The sequence below is a fragment of the Terrapene carolina genome, unplaced genomic scaffold (genome assembly GCF_002925995.2).
Source record: "Terrapene carolina triunguis isolate 2854851 unplaced genomic scaffold, T_m_triunguis-2.0 Scaffold95, whole genome shotgun sequence".
Lineage (NCBI taxonomy): Eukaryota > Metazoa > Chordata > Testudines > Emydidae > Terrapene > Terrapene triunguis.
The window spans coordinates 32476965-32491715 of NW_020664446.1; the positions used below are offsets into that span (position 1 = coordinate 32476965).

At 38.1% G+C, this 14751-nt stretch overlaps 1 protein-coding gene across 1 annotated transcript in view; it reads left to right on the forward strand.

Annotated features, from left to right (window-relative positions):
- Positions 1-14751, forward strand: part of PLCE1 (phospholipase C epsilon 1) — a 292755-nt gene that overhangs the window by 272412 nt on the left and 5592 nt on the right. The window contains exons 30-35 of the mRNA XM_026650913.2: positions 3121-3382; positions 4150-4268; positions 7254-7382; positions 9693-9902; positions 11314-11475; positions 11713-11928. Of these exons, the coding sequence (XP_026506698.1) occupies positions 3121-3382; positions 4150-4268; positions 7254-7382; positions 9693-9902; positions 11314-11475; positions 11713-11928 (1098 nt within the window). The remainder of the gene's footprint in view (positions 1-3120; positions 3383-4149; positions 4269-7253; positions 7383-9692; positions 9903-11313; positions 11476-11712; positions 11929-14751) is intronic.

Below are 14751 nucleotides of genomic sequence, written 5' to 3' on the forward strand. Positions count from 1 at the left end.
TTAAATTCAGTGTTGATAAATGCAAAATAATATACATTAGAAAACATAATCCCAACTATGCATACAAAATGATGGGGTCTAAATTGTCTGATACCATTCAAGAAACAGATCTTTGGGTCATCGTGGATAGTTGTCTGACATCTGCTCAACGTGCAGTGGCAGTCAAAAAAGCTAATAGAATGTTAGAAACCATTAGGAAAGGGATAGATAATAAGACAAAATATATCATAATTCCACTATGTATGCCCACATCTAGAATGCTGCATGCAGTTCTGGTGGCCCCATCTCAAAAAAGATACATTAAAATTAGAGCTGCCAAGCAATTAAAAAAATTATTCGTGCGATTAATCACAGTGTTAAACAATAATAGAATACCATTTATTTAATTATTTTGGGATGTTTTCTACATTTTCAAATATATTGATTTCAATTACAACACATAATACAAAGTGTACAGTATTCACTTTATATTTACTTTTTGATTACCAGTATTTGCACTGTAAAAAACAAAAGAAATAGTATTTTTCAATTCACCCAATACAAGTACTGTAGTGCAATCTCTTTATCATGAAAGTTGAACTTGAATTATGTACAAAAAAACTGCATTCAAAAATAAAACAATATAAAATTTTAGAGCCTGCAAGTCCACTCAGTCCTACTTCTTGTTCAGCCAGTTGCTCAGAAAAACAAGTTTGTTTACATTTGGAGGAGATAATGCTGCCCACTTCTTGTTCACAATGTCACCTGAAAGTGAGAACAGGTGTTCTCCTGGCACTGTTGTAGCCAGCGTCGCAAGATATTTACGTGCCAGATGCTCTAAAGATTCACATGTCCCTTCATGCTTCAACCACCATTCCAGGGGACATGCGTCCATGCTGATGATGGGTTCTGCTCGATAACAATCCAAAGCAGTGCAGACTAACGCATGCTCATTTTCATTAGCTGAATCAGATGCCACCAGCAGAAAGTTGCTTTTCTTTTTTGGTGGTTCGGGTTCTATAGTTTCCCCATCGGAGTGTTGCTCTTTTAAGACTTCTGAAAACATGCTCCACACCTCAGATTTTGGAAGACACTTCAGATTTTTAAACCTTGGGTCGAGTGCTGTAGCTATCTTTAGAAATCTCACATTGATACCTTCTCTGTGTTTTGTGAAATCTGCAGTGAAAGTGTTCTTAAAATGAACAACACATGCTAGGTCATCACTATAACTGCTATAACATGAAATATATGGCAGAATGCAGGTAAAATAGAGCAGGGGAAATACAATTCTCCCCCCAAGAAGTTCAGTCACAAATTTAATTAACGCGTTTTTTTTAACGAGCATCATCAGCATGGAAACATGTCCTGGAATGGTGGCCAAAGCATGAAGGGGCATACGAATGTTTCGCATATCTGGCACATAAATACTTTGCAGTGCCAGTTACAAAAGTGCCATGCAAATATCTGTTCTCACTTTCTGGTGACATTGCAAATAAGAAGAGGGCAGCATTATCTCCTATAAATGTTAACAAACTTGTTTGTCTTAGCGATTGGCTGAACAAGAAGTAGAACTGAGTGGACTTGTAGGCTCTGAAGTTTTGTTTGTGAGTTCAGTTCTGTAACAAACAAAAAATCTACATTTGTAAGTTTCACTTTCATGATAAAGAGATTGAACTATAGTACTTGTATGAGGTGAATTGAAAAATACTATTTCTTTTGTTTATCATTTTTACAGTGCAAATATTTGTAATAAAAAATAATATACACTTTGATTTCAATTACAACACAGAATACAATATATATGAAAATGTAGAAAAACATCCAAAATATTTAATAAATTTCAATTGGTATTCTATTGTTTAACAGTGCGATTAAAACGGCGATTAATCATGATTAATTTTTTTGAGTTAATCATGTGAGTTAACTGCCTAATTAAAATTAAAATTAGAAAAAGTAGAGAAAGGCAACAAAAATTATTAAGGATATGGAACAGCTTCCATACGAGGAGAGATTAAAAAGAGTGAGACAGTTCAGCTGAGAAATGAAATGACTAAGGGAGAATATGATAGAGGCTTATGGTTGTTAGTCAAAATAGTCAGGGATGCAACCCCATGTTCTGAGTGTCCCTAAACATCTGACTGCCAGAAGCTGGATGACCTCAGGGGATGGACCACTCAAGAATTGCTCTGTTCTGTTCATTCCCTCTGAAATATGGTGGGACCAGCCACAGTCAGAGACAGGATACTGGGTAAGATGGACCATTGGTCTGACCCACTATCGCCATTCATATGTTCTTAAGTTCCAATAACTCCCCCATTTTCCTGTCCTGTCACAGGCCTTTATAGCCCCATGTGTAGCCTGCCTCCTTTTAATCAGTTCAGTTCAGCCTACCTGCTCTGACACTGGGGAGCTGTGCCTAGTTTACTCACAGGGCCCAGCTACTCAGTGACACCACCGTAGTGTCAGTTAGTGAGGCCCTGATCCTGAAAACATTACACTGGGACTACTCACTTGAATAATGTTACACATATGCTTAGGTATTTTCAGGGCTTCATTTCTCCCTTACTGAAAAGACTTTTATAAACATCAGTAGTAAATCTTTTTTAAAATAATATAATATAATGAGGACATATTATTTAAAGGATGTTCTGTCAGAAATTTGGATGTTTTTAAATTAGTCCCTTTGTGGAGATATTTGAGAAAATTTATATGAGATTAACAGGAATCAAATGTATCCTAATTCTGAGCATTTAGGGTCAAATTCTCTCATTTATCAGAGTAACTCCATTGAAGTCAGTGGAGTTACTCTGATAACTGAGAGGAAAAATTGACCCTTATTATCTAGATTCCAAGTACAAGTACATTTTTTTTGGATTAACCTTCAAATACTTTGAATTGTTACATTCATGATCTATGTTCTATTTTTCAAATGAAAGATACACTAGCAATTGTATTTGTTTTAAGCTGCTCTGTTTCTGAAATTACTATCTTGGCAATTCAGAATACTGAATCAGGGTTGTAATTAGATCAGCATGTTAACAAATTGTTCTTTGGAGTATGATAAATTTTATTTAACTTGAAAATGCAACATAAAAAAACCCAACCCACTAATTGGTTACTTTGTGTTCTCCTCTGCTTCAGATTGTGTCTGGACAAAATGTTTGTCCTAGCAACAGCACAGGAAGTCCATGCATTGAAGTTGATGTACTTGGCATGTCTTTGGATAGCTGCCATTTCCGCACAAAACCCATTCATCGCAATACTCTCAACCCCATGTGGAATGAACAGTTTCTCTACCGGGTTCACTTTGAGGATCTGGTCTTTCTTAGATTTGCAGTTGTTGAAAACAACAGCTCAGCTATAACCGCTCAAAGAATCATTCCACTAAAGGCTCTAAAAAGAGGTAAAATACAATTTGCACTAACTTTGTACATAGTGCCTAGATCCTGAATTATGACTGAGAGTGCTCAGCATCACTTAGTGGGATGTATTTAGTTCTGAGGCCATCTGTCTCAGATGTCAATTAGAGCATTTTCAGTGCTCGAGTTATGCTGTGCTGGCTACCCTTTGCCCCCAGAGGCCATTCCAGGAACTTGTGATAACTAGGGCAGAAAGATGTCCCACCCATGCCCCCTTTTCCATGGCTATGCTCGCTGCACCAATGGCTGGAAAAGGTGGGGAACAAAGTGTAGGGGTGCTACAGTAACTGTCACCTAGGATTTCCTCTACACCAGGAAATCCTCAAGAGGGGTGGTCAAGTTGGTCTCAGGGCTATCTTATGCCACTGTGGTAATACAGAGTAGTCTTAACATACTGGATGATCTGGTCCATTACGTTCATTGCCCAGGATAAAAATAAATATTTTTATGCTGTTTAATACTTCTAATTTATTTTTTTGCTTTCATGAATGAATGTATTTTGTACACAAAAGAAAGAATGACTTCAGTGGGAGTTAAGGGTATTCAATCTCCTGAGGTATGCCACACTTCATAGGATCATGCCCTTTCTGTTGTGCAAAAAGGAATTTAAATTCAAATCATTACAGTGCATTAATAGTTCAGGCATAGCAAAATCTTAGATGCTCAAGTTTTCAACTTTATAAATCATGTATTCCACTTTAACATAATATGCTTGACAAGTTTTCTCTGCCCCAATGACATATTGTTTTAGGGTATAGACATCTCCAGCTACGAAACCAACATAATGAAGCCTTAGAAATCTCAAGCTTATTCATAAACAGTCGGAGGATGGAAGAAAATCCCTCTGGGAACGTTGTGCCTACTTCTTTGGTAATTTGCTTTATGTGAATATCAAATATATTTGTTCATGTGTTCCAAACGACTAATAAACTGTTACAGTACATCGGAGAGACAAGCTGGGTGAGATAATATCTTTTATTGGACCACCTTCTGTTGATGGAGACAAGCTTTCGAGCTACACAACTTGTATCTGTCTCTTCCATCAACAGAAGGTGGTCCAATAAAAGATATTATCTCACCCACCTTATCTCTCTCAGATCTTGGGACCAACCAGCTACAACACTGCATATTACAATACATAGACACTTAGGACCACTTTTTTAAACACTTGGGGCTTGTCTACACAAATATTTAGTTCTCGGCGAGCTGGAGTGTGAATCTACCCCGCACTAGCCTGCTGTGGACGTGTTTTAACGGTTAGTTAATGAGCTTTGATCTAGATCACATTAATAAACTGGTCATGTGTGTCAGCAGCACCCCACCACCCAGTGAAATCCTCAGAACCAAGTTAAGTGCCATATACAATCCATAGGGAGAGTTAGCTGCCTACCAATGGGATTCACAGAAGCCGGCAAGCTGAGCGGGGAGCCACCTAAGCCAGTCATTAGGAAATGCTGAGAAGAGGGTGTGGCTTGAGCCCAGCCCCTCATAGGTAGTTAGGTGCCAAACTCCAGTCTGGAGGGAGGTGCCTGTCTGCTCGCAGGATTCACAGCCACGAACCTTCTCCTGGACTTAGGGCTGACCTGGCTGAAGCACCTTTCTCAAAAAAAACAAAAGGGGAGAGAGAGACTTTCCAGCCCATGATAGGCAATAGGTGAGTGGTCAGACCACTCACCTGTGACGTGAGGGGCCTCTTTTCAAAACTCTGCTCTGTCTGACTTGGAGCAGGGACTTGAACTTGTCTCCCATATCCCAGGTAACCACTAGGCTATAGAGTCAATTTCTGACTCTCTATCCCAGTGAATATTTAATTGTTTATATTCAACAGGAAAGATGGAGAGTGACCCCCCGCCCCGGTGGTTTGGGCACTCACTTGGGATGTCAGAGACCTGGGCTCAGGTCCCTGCTCTAAATCAAACAGAGTGGGGATTTGAAAACACATCTTCCACAGCCATGGTCAGTGCCATAGCTATTGGGTATTCTGGAGGACACACACATGCCAGCCAGCCCCCAAAACTCCTGAACTGGTTATCCCAAACTGTCTTTGTGTGCGGTCCAATCTGGTAGGCATACTCCAAGACAACCTGCTGGATCAGAACCCACTGGGGAGACAGTAAATAGTAAATTTGCAACAACAAAAAAAGGCATTTTGGGGCCACTGAAACTATTCACAAATTCAGGTAGAATTCAGCAAATAATTTCGGCCCAAAAATTGATTTTCTTTTAAACAGTCAAAATGATTTGGTTTTATCCTTTTGAAACACTGTTTTATGTAGAAATTTAGCTATATTTATTAAAACAATTAGATATCAATTACTCATTCAGCTCTAGTCAGGATTTAGACAGTTTTGTGCTTGTTCTAGGAAACTTCACCAGCAGAAACTCAGGCACCTACAGGGTTAAGTGGCAGTTGAACAGAGCATTTGGAGATCTCCCGGCACCCAAATGTTGGACTTTGCCACCTAAAGTGGCAGTTAGCTGTGCCAAGGTGATTCTGAAAAACACAGTAGGTGTCTATCTGCATCTTTAGGTGCCTAAATACTTTGAAAATCTGGCCTTCGGGGCATATCCATAGATTTCTCCTTATGTTATATCTTTAAGTATCAATAATTTTAAGGCTATATACAGTTAAATGCCAAAAAGTTTAATCAGCTATATCAGTGATACTCAGACTTCAGTGGTTCAGGAGCCAAATTAGCGAGCAACATTACCCAAAAGAGCCACAGTAGTGTGAATTCATGGTCTCATTTACATTATTTACATTTATTCATAGTTAAACGGCAAATATTTAGTTTTATAATATATATATAATGCTCAGAGCAAATAAGTTAATAACTTTATTTAATCGGTTAATAGCATAGTAAAAGCATCCTGCTTGGTTAATAACTTAGATTGGTTAATAATTAAATCACACCGTGTTTTAATATCATGTGCTGAAAAGAGCTGCATTAAAGAGCCACTTGTGGCTCAGGGGCCTCAGTCTGAATATCACTGAGCTAGATCCTTGAGTCTGGTTGAGTCATATTCAGTGTTGGTCATAGGGGTGGGAGCAAAGTTGTCTGTCCAGTGTCTGTTTCCTTATACATGTATCATTAGCAGTTCAGTTGAGACCAAAAGTGATGTAAGTCAGAGACAATTGCTTCTGTCTCTGACACAATGAGATGGCTCTTTGCAGTGTTATAGCTGTGTTGGTCCCAGAATATTAGAGAGACAAGGTGCGCGAAAAAAATGGGAAGGTGATAGAACTCTGTAATAGGAAAAGGGGCCTCACCAGGGGTATAATCTGTATAAAGCAGCTCAGAGTGCTGGACTTTTTATTTTTTTATTTATTTGAAAATGTATTATTAATCCCATTGCTGATGCCTAATGTATATTATTATGTCAAACAAAACATATCTCCTGGCTATCCCATGTGCAACAGGCATCAGCAGAACAAAGGCTAATTAATAACCCACCAAGAGGAAGTATGTTATATATACATACTCATGGATTTTAAGGCTAGAAGGGGCCATTGTAATCAACTTGTCTGACCTTATTCATAAACCATAAAACTACACCCAGTAATTACTGCATTGAGCCTAATAACTTGTGGTTAACAGACATCCAGTAATGGAGAATCTAGCAGATCCTTGGGTAAGGTGTTCCAATAGTTAATTACTCGGACTGTTAAACATTTGTGCCTGATTTCCAGTTTGAATTTTCCTAACTTCAACTTCCAGCCATCAGATCTTGTTATACCTCTGTCTGCTAGATTGAAGAGCGTGTAGGTACTTATAGATTGTCTATGCATTTTCTGTGAGACCTATAGATAACATGTCTATATATCTGAAAAAATATTAACTGTCTTTTGAACAGTTGTTTAGCACAGAAGAGAAGAGAACTTCAACATTGTACAAGGTCACAATACATGGAATTCCAGGCCCTGAACCCTTTACTGTTTTTACTATAAGTGAAGGGACTACAGCAGCACAGCTTCTTCATCAAGTAAGTATGTTCACTTGCCCTATATAGAAGGTCACAAGAATCCATAGTAACCAGCTATGTGCTGGGCAGTATCTGACATTCCTACTTTTATTTGGAATCATTACATTTAATAAAATGGATGCATTAACAAATATATTTTTTTTACCACTTTAAAGGGTAAGAGATTATTTTGTAAATCTTTTTGCTAAGGAATTAATTGAACAGCTAAGATATCAGTGAACTTTTCCAAATCTTGACCTTTAGGTAATGATTTTTAATATATGAAATGCAATTCAGTAACAAAAATATATATAAAATTTAGTTTTCTTTTTGCAGTCCTGCAGTTTTAATTAATCAATATGACAAAAAATAATTAGCTAAAATTACAGGAGGCTACATTTTGTTACAAGAAGGAGCTGTATATGGTTAATTATTTAATGATAAATCAAAGTCCACATGACATACGGTTCTCATAACAAATCATTACTTTAATATTTTATCATATCCTAAGTTTCTTTTTGGTTTTGTATATATTCAATGTCACAGCTCCTCTAGTGGTTTTAATGACCATTGCGAAGTTCATTAGAAGAATTCCTTATTGCCATACTACCTTGGGCTGTGAATTAAACAAAGGGAGAGTTGGACTCGGTCAGTACTGAGAAGGAAAACAGGGTTCTTTGGTGACTGGTGATTCTGTAGTTGGTACTCTTCTTGAATCAGTGCTGAACCAAACCTGCAGCCTGGTAGAGTGTAGTTTGCTGTTGGAGATGCTGTCTTTCAGATGAAATGCAAAACTGAGGTCAGGATCACCTGTAGTTATTAAATAACATGATGCTTTACCTACTATTAGAGTACCTACTTAAATTTAGTTTAATTTGGCTTTATAGAAGACATCTATGTAATTTGGGGTCTTTGAAAGTTAATATTTTATTAATAAAAACATTTAAAATAACCAGAATTTTAGGAATTTAATATAAGCTTTTTCAAATCACCTTGAACTGATCTTAGCATGCAGTTTTAAAAGACCAATGCCCTTGTTACTCTGGGTTGTTGTTGCACAAAGCTGCCTAAAGCTGATCACTGTAGAGGAATCTTATATGAAAATGAAGCCCACATCAAGGGTGATGACATTGCAGTGTTAGAACATGGCAGAATGACTCAAATCCCAGTCTAAGGGAAGAAAGTGCAGTGTCCTGAAACTGCCACAATACCTGTGCAATTATACCTACCTATCTCATAGAACTGGAAGGGACCTTGAAAGGTCATCAAGTCCAGCCCCCTGCCTTCACTAGCAGGACCAAGTACTAATTTTTGCCCCAGATCCCTAAGTGGCCCCCTCAAGGATTGAACTCACAACCTTGGGTTTAGCAGGCCAATGCTCAAACCACTGAGCTATTATGTACCAACTGAATGCTGTTGTCAACATAAGACCAATTTTTCTGCATCTCTCTGATGATTATTATAATTAGGAACCAGCTAAAATGAGGAATAATCTGAAGCTTTGTGCAAAATTCAGACTGAGCCATGGTTTGAAAAGTTTTTGTTACCATACTTCCAGGATCCACCAGGAGCAGAAAGGCCAAATACCCCAAGACAGATGGTTCTTGAGGTATTTCTGATCTAGCCAAAAACAATTTAATGAGAATGTCCAATCTACCCTTCAAATCCCTTCCTCACAGCATTTTCTGTCAGGGGTACTGTAGGCTATTAACTGTGATCGGGCCAGTTTGAGATAATACTGTATACTGTGAATCACTTCTGAGCAACAGCTGAACATGAAGTTAAAGCTGGATAATGACAACGTTTTTTCTCTGGTGCTGAAGATCTGTTTGGACACCATATTACCTATCACTATTTTAATGTCTGGGCAAACAAAGATATGAGAGCTTTTTGAACAGTGGGTTAGGCTGGTTGCCCTTGCATGTACACTTTTCTGTTTAATTCTTTGAATATTCTAGAAATACAGAGTAAATGTTAAAGGGCTTAGTTCATGAGTAGAAAAACCTAAAACTGATTAACTCAACAGGGGTTGTTATTTCAGCAGTGGGAAAATACTGTACTGTCCTGGGTTTATGAATAAATTGACCAGCCAAACTGGACAGACATATAATTCAAATAGTATTGCCTTGTCTGGAATAGTTGAACTGTTTGGGTAATCTAAAGAGAACTGTATATTAGTTATGAGTAGCAGATCAGAAATACTTGTCTACACCACCAGAATTAAATAATTGATCATAGCTTTTTGTATACACATTCATTCATAGCTACTAAACAAGCACTGTTTATGTCTAGCATTCTAATAGTTGTATATATGTTGTGGTTCTGTCTCAGATTTTGGCTACCACAAAAAGCACTGAATCACGTGCTCCAGATTATTTTCTGATGGAGGAAAAATGTTTTATATCTAAAGAAAAGACTGAGTGCAGGAAACCACCATTCCAGAGAGTGATTGGCCCTGAGGAAGGGCTAGTACAGCTTTTGAACAGCTGGTTCCCAGAAGAAGGATATGTTGGAAGGATTATCTTTAAAACCCAAGAGGAAGTAAGTTTGTTCTGGAAAAACTGTCATTTACATACATAGCTAAAAATAATGATCACAAGAGGGACAATAAGAGCATCACATTTGGTTTGCTAACTGGAAGTTAAATCTTATTGACACACACAGCATTAACAGAGGACAGCTGAGCATTGTCAAGTTTTATGCACCTATCATTTAGTCTACCTGTGCAAAGACAGATACACTTTCACACAGCCCTGTTGATCTCTGAAATGCATCATCGTTATTATTTAGTATTTGTATAAATCAGAATCAGGCCATTATTGTACTGGGCACTGTACAAAAAAAATACAGTCCCTGCTCCCAAGGAGTTTAGATTTTTAATAGTGATTAGATATGAAAGCATGTCAAATATAAGGAATGAAAGGAGTAAGGTAGATGAGGGTTATAGCTGTTGGAACACTAGATTGTAATTATTAGCAAGGGTATACTATGGAGACAGCAAGGCTTTTTCTTATTTAAATTGATAATTACCTTTAGATAAAGAACCTCAGCAACGGAGAGGATGGGGAAGGTGTTGTCAGTGACAAAATGGGGGAAGAGGCAGGGTTCCAGAAGGAAAAGAAGTCAGTTTTAGCTGCTGTCAGTCAGAACATCCATGAGATGTCCTCAAATACAGGGATTCGGGTGCAGGGAGAAGAGTCAGAAGTAGAAAGGCACCTAATGAAATGACCTGGTTTTCAGGAGTGCTGACACTTGAAACTCTGTTCAGCACTCAGTGGTAATTATTTAGTTTTAACATATATGTGTGTACATATCCATTTGTATATTTAGATAAACACATATACACAAAATTTATGAAAGTTTATTTAACTCTTGGGATGTTTGAGAATGAAAAGTTCTGTCAGTGCAAATTTTATTTGCTAAATTTGCAGAGAAATATTTTTTATCCCTTTATTATTCCTACAGTTCTTCTGTTGCAGCTTGGTTTTGTAAAATCTTTATTGCACATCTTTTTTCCTAGCCTCCAATCCAGTCTTATTTTGGTGCATTTACTTCATCCTCCACAAAACAAAAGGTTACCAGGTCTGCATTTGCTTGGGGGAAACAAGTGTATGCTTATTCAGTTGAGAGTATTATTTTGAGTTTTGTGTGAGGAGCTAGGTACACTGAATTAATGCATGAGCCCTTCACTTTGGAAAACACAGGTCAAAATCCATCTTAAATCATAACTAAAAACTAGTGTGAAGGTTTAGTTTTAGTCTTCATGGGACACTAGTCACCATCAAAACACCTTTACAATTTGGAACAAATCCAGAGGTGGCAGTCTGTTCTAGGCAGTGGAAGTGCATTAACATTCCCATTAGGTGACGTAAGACCCTTTTAAAAATCCAACCTTTAGGTCACTTTTCTCAACTAAATACATTTTTTGTTTTCTCTTTACATTTTTCCACAGAATTTGAATGGGAGAAACATTTTTCAAGAAGAGAAAGAAGATGCAAACATTAGCTCTGAAGACGATAGTTTCTTTGTTCAAGTGCATGATGTTTCCCCAGAGCAGCCTCGCACTGTCATCAAAGCTCCCCGCTTTAGCACAGCACAGGATGTAATACAACAGGTAGAAAGCCTTTCTTTCAGTTTTTTCCTGTTTCCACTCAGTAAGTTCCCTATTCATTTGTTAGAGGTGGGCTCATACAAGAAATGTTAACTGAGTTTTTTCTCAGTTAATGGGACAGATCCTCAGCAAAGAAGCTCTTTGCTTCTGCCAATTTGGACTAAGCATCTACTCAGTAAACACAGTGGGGTATTATGTCTTTAATTTGCCTTTTTTTTTTTTTTTTTTTTTTTTAAACAGACTCTTTGCAAAGCCAAGTATTCCTACAGCATTCTGAGTAATCCCAACCCAAATGACTATGTCCTCTTGGAGGAGGTGACGAAAGAGCTAGCAAACAAAAAGTCAACATCTAAGCCATCACAGAGAATTCTCTCTGACCAAGAGTGTGTGTTTCAGGCACAGAGCAAGTGGAAGGGAGCAGGGAAGTTTATCCTTAAACTTAAAGAACAGGTTCACGTAAGTGATTGAAAACCCTTTTGTTGGTTTTAAAAATGGGGTTTGATCAAATATTTGGAATGGCAAATGAAAACATATTCCTTGACAAGAACATACATAAGAATGGCTATACTGGGTCAGACCAAAGGTCCATCTAGCCCAGTATCCTGTCTTCTGACAGTGGCCAGTGCCAGGTGCCCCAGAGGGAATGAACAGAACAGGTAATCATCAAGTGATCTGTTGCTCATTCCCAGCTTCTGGCAAACAGAGGGTAGGGACTCTACCCCTGCCCATCCTGGCTAATAGCCATTGATAGACATATCCTTCATAAACTTATCTAGTTCTTTTTTGAACCCTGTTATAGTCTTGGCCTTCACAACATCCTCTGACAAGGAGTTCCACAGGTTGACTGTGCATTGTGTTAAAAAATACTTCCTTTTATTTGTTTTAACCTGCTGCCTATTAAGTTCATTTGGTGGCCCCTAGTTCTTCTTTTATGAGTAAATAAAAAGGAGTAAATAACACTTCCTTATTTACTTTCTCCACACCAGTCATGATTTTATAGACGTCAATCATATCCCCCCAGTCGTCTCTTTTCCAAGTCTTATGATCTCGCCACATATGGCAGCCGTTCCATACCCCTAATAATTTTTGTTGCCCTTTTCCGAACCTTTTCCAAATCCAATATATCTTTTTGAGATGGGGCGACCACATCTGCAAGCAGTATTCAAGATGTGGGCGTACCATGGATTTATACAGAGGCAATATGATATTTTCTGTCTTATTATCTATCCCTTTCTTAATGATTCCCAACATTCTGTTTTCTTTTTCGACTGCTGCTGCACATTGAGTGGATGTTTTCAGAGAACTGTCCACAGTGACTCCAAGATCTCTTTCTTGAGTGGTAACAGCTAATTTAGAACCCATCATTTTATATGTATAGTTGGGATTATGTTTTCCAATGTGCATTTCTTTGCATTTCTCAACGTTGAATTTCATCTGCCATTTGTTGCCAAGTCACCCATTTTTGTGAGATACTTGTGTAGCTCTTCGCAGTCTGCCTGGGACTTAACTATCTTGAGTAGTTTTGTATCATCTGCAAATTTTACCCCCTTTTCCAGATCATTTATGAATATGTTGAATAGGACCCCTGGGGGACACCACTATTTACTTCTCTCCATTCTGAAACTGACCATTTATTCCTATCCTTTAACCAGTTACCAATCCATGAGAGAACCTTCCCTCTGATCCCATGACTGCTTATTTTGCTTAAGAGCCTTTTGTGAGGGACCTTGTCAAAGGCTTTCTGAAAAATCTAAATCCACTGGATCCCCCTTGTCCACATGCTTGTTGACCCCCTCAAAGAATTCTAGTAGATTGGTGAGGCATGATTTCCCTTTACAAAAATCATGTTGACTATTCCCCAACAAATTATGTTCATCTATGTGTCTGACAATTTTGTTCTTTACTATAGTTTCAATCAGTTTGCCTGGTACTAGTCAGGCTTACCGGCCTGTAATTGCCGGGGTCATCTCTGGAGCTCTTTTTAAAAATTGGCATCACATTAGCTATCCTCCAGTCATTTGGTACAGAAGCTAATTTAAACGATAGATTACAGATGACAGTTAGTAGTCCTGCAATTTCACATTTGAATTCCTTCAGAATGCCATCTGGTCCTGGTGACTTATTACTATTTAGTTTATCAATTTGTTCCAAAACCACCTCTAATGAAACCTCAATCTGGGACAATTCCTCAGATTTGTCACCTAAAAAGAATGGCTCAGGTTTGGGAATCTCCCTCACATCCTCAACCATGAAGACCAACGCAAAGAATTCATTTCATTTTTCTGCAATGGCCTTATCCTCCTTGATTGCTCTTTTAGCATCTAGATCGTCCAGTGGCCCCACCGGTTGTTTAGCAGGCTTCTGGCTTCTGATGTACTTAAAAAAATTTTTATTACTTTTTGAGTCTTTGGCTAGCTGTACTTCAAATTCTTTTTTGGCCTTCCTAATTATATTTTTACACTTCATTTGCCAGAGTTTATGCGCCTTTCTATTTTCTCCATTAGCATTTAACTTCTACTTTTTAAAGGATGCCTTTTTGCCTCTCACTGCTTCTTTTACTTTGTTTTTTAGCCATGGTGGCTCTTTTTTTTTATTCTCTATGTTTTTTAATTTGGGGTATACATTTAAATTGAGCCTCTACTATGGTGTCTTTAACATTTCCATGCAGCTTGTAAGGATTTTACTTTTGGTGCTGTATCTTTTAATTTCTGTTTAACTAACCTCCTTTTTGTGTAGTTCCCCTTTCTGAACTTAAATGCTACAGTGTTTTCCCCACCACAGGGATGTTAAATTTAATTATATTATGGTCACTATTACCACGCGGTCCAGCTATATTTACCTCTTGGACCTGATCCTGTGCTCCACTTAGGACTAAATCACAAATTGCTTCTCTGAGAAGGGGCCAGAGAGTGTTTTTTTAATTTTAAAATGAAAGTGCTAAGTTGATTCCACTTCATTTTTGTACCAAATATGGTCAGATAAGAAACCCCCCCACACACACACACAAACTCCAAAATGCCAGATCTCTGACAATTCTCAACTAGAGACAAGGTGGGTGAGAATGGTTGCACTGCAAGAGTCAGAGGAACATTTTAGGCTGGATGTAGCATAAAGCTTCTTTGCAACATAACAGTAAATTCCTGCTGTGCCATGCTTTCATAGCCAAGTGGAACTACACTCTTTTGTGCATATACTACTACTGGTGAGCTAACCTCAGGTCTGATCCTGCTAGAGGCTGAGGATTATGTCCACAAAGGCTTAGGCTCAGCGATGCAGTGT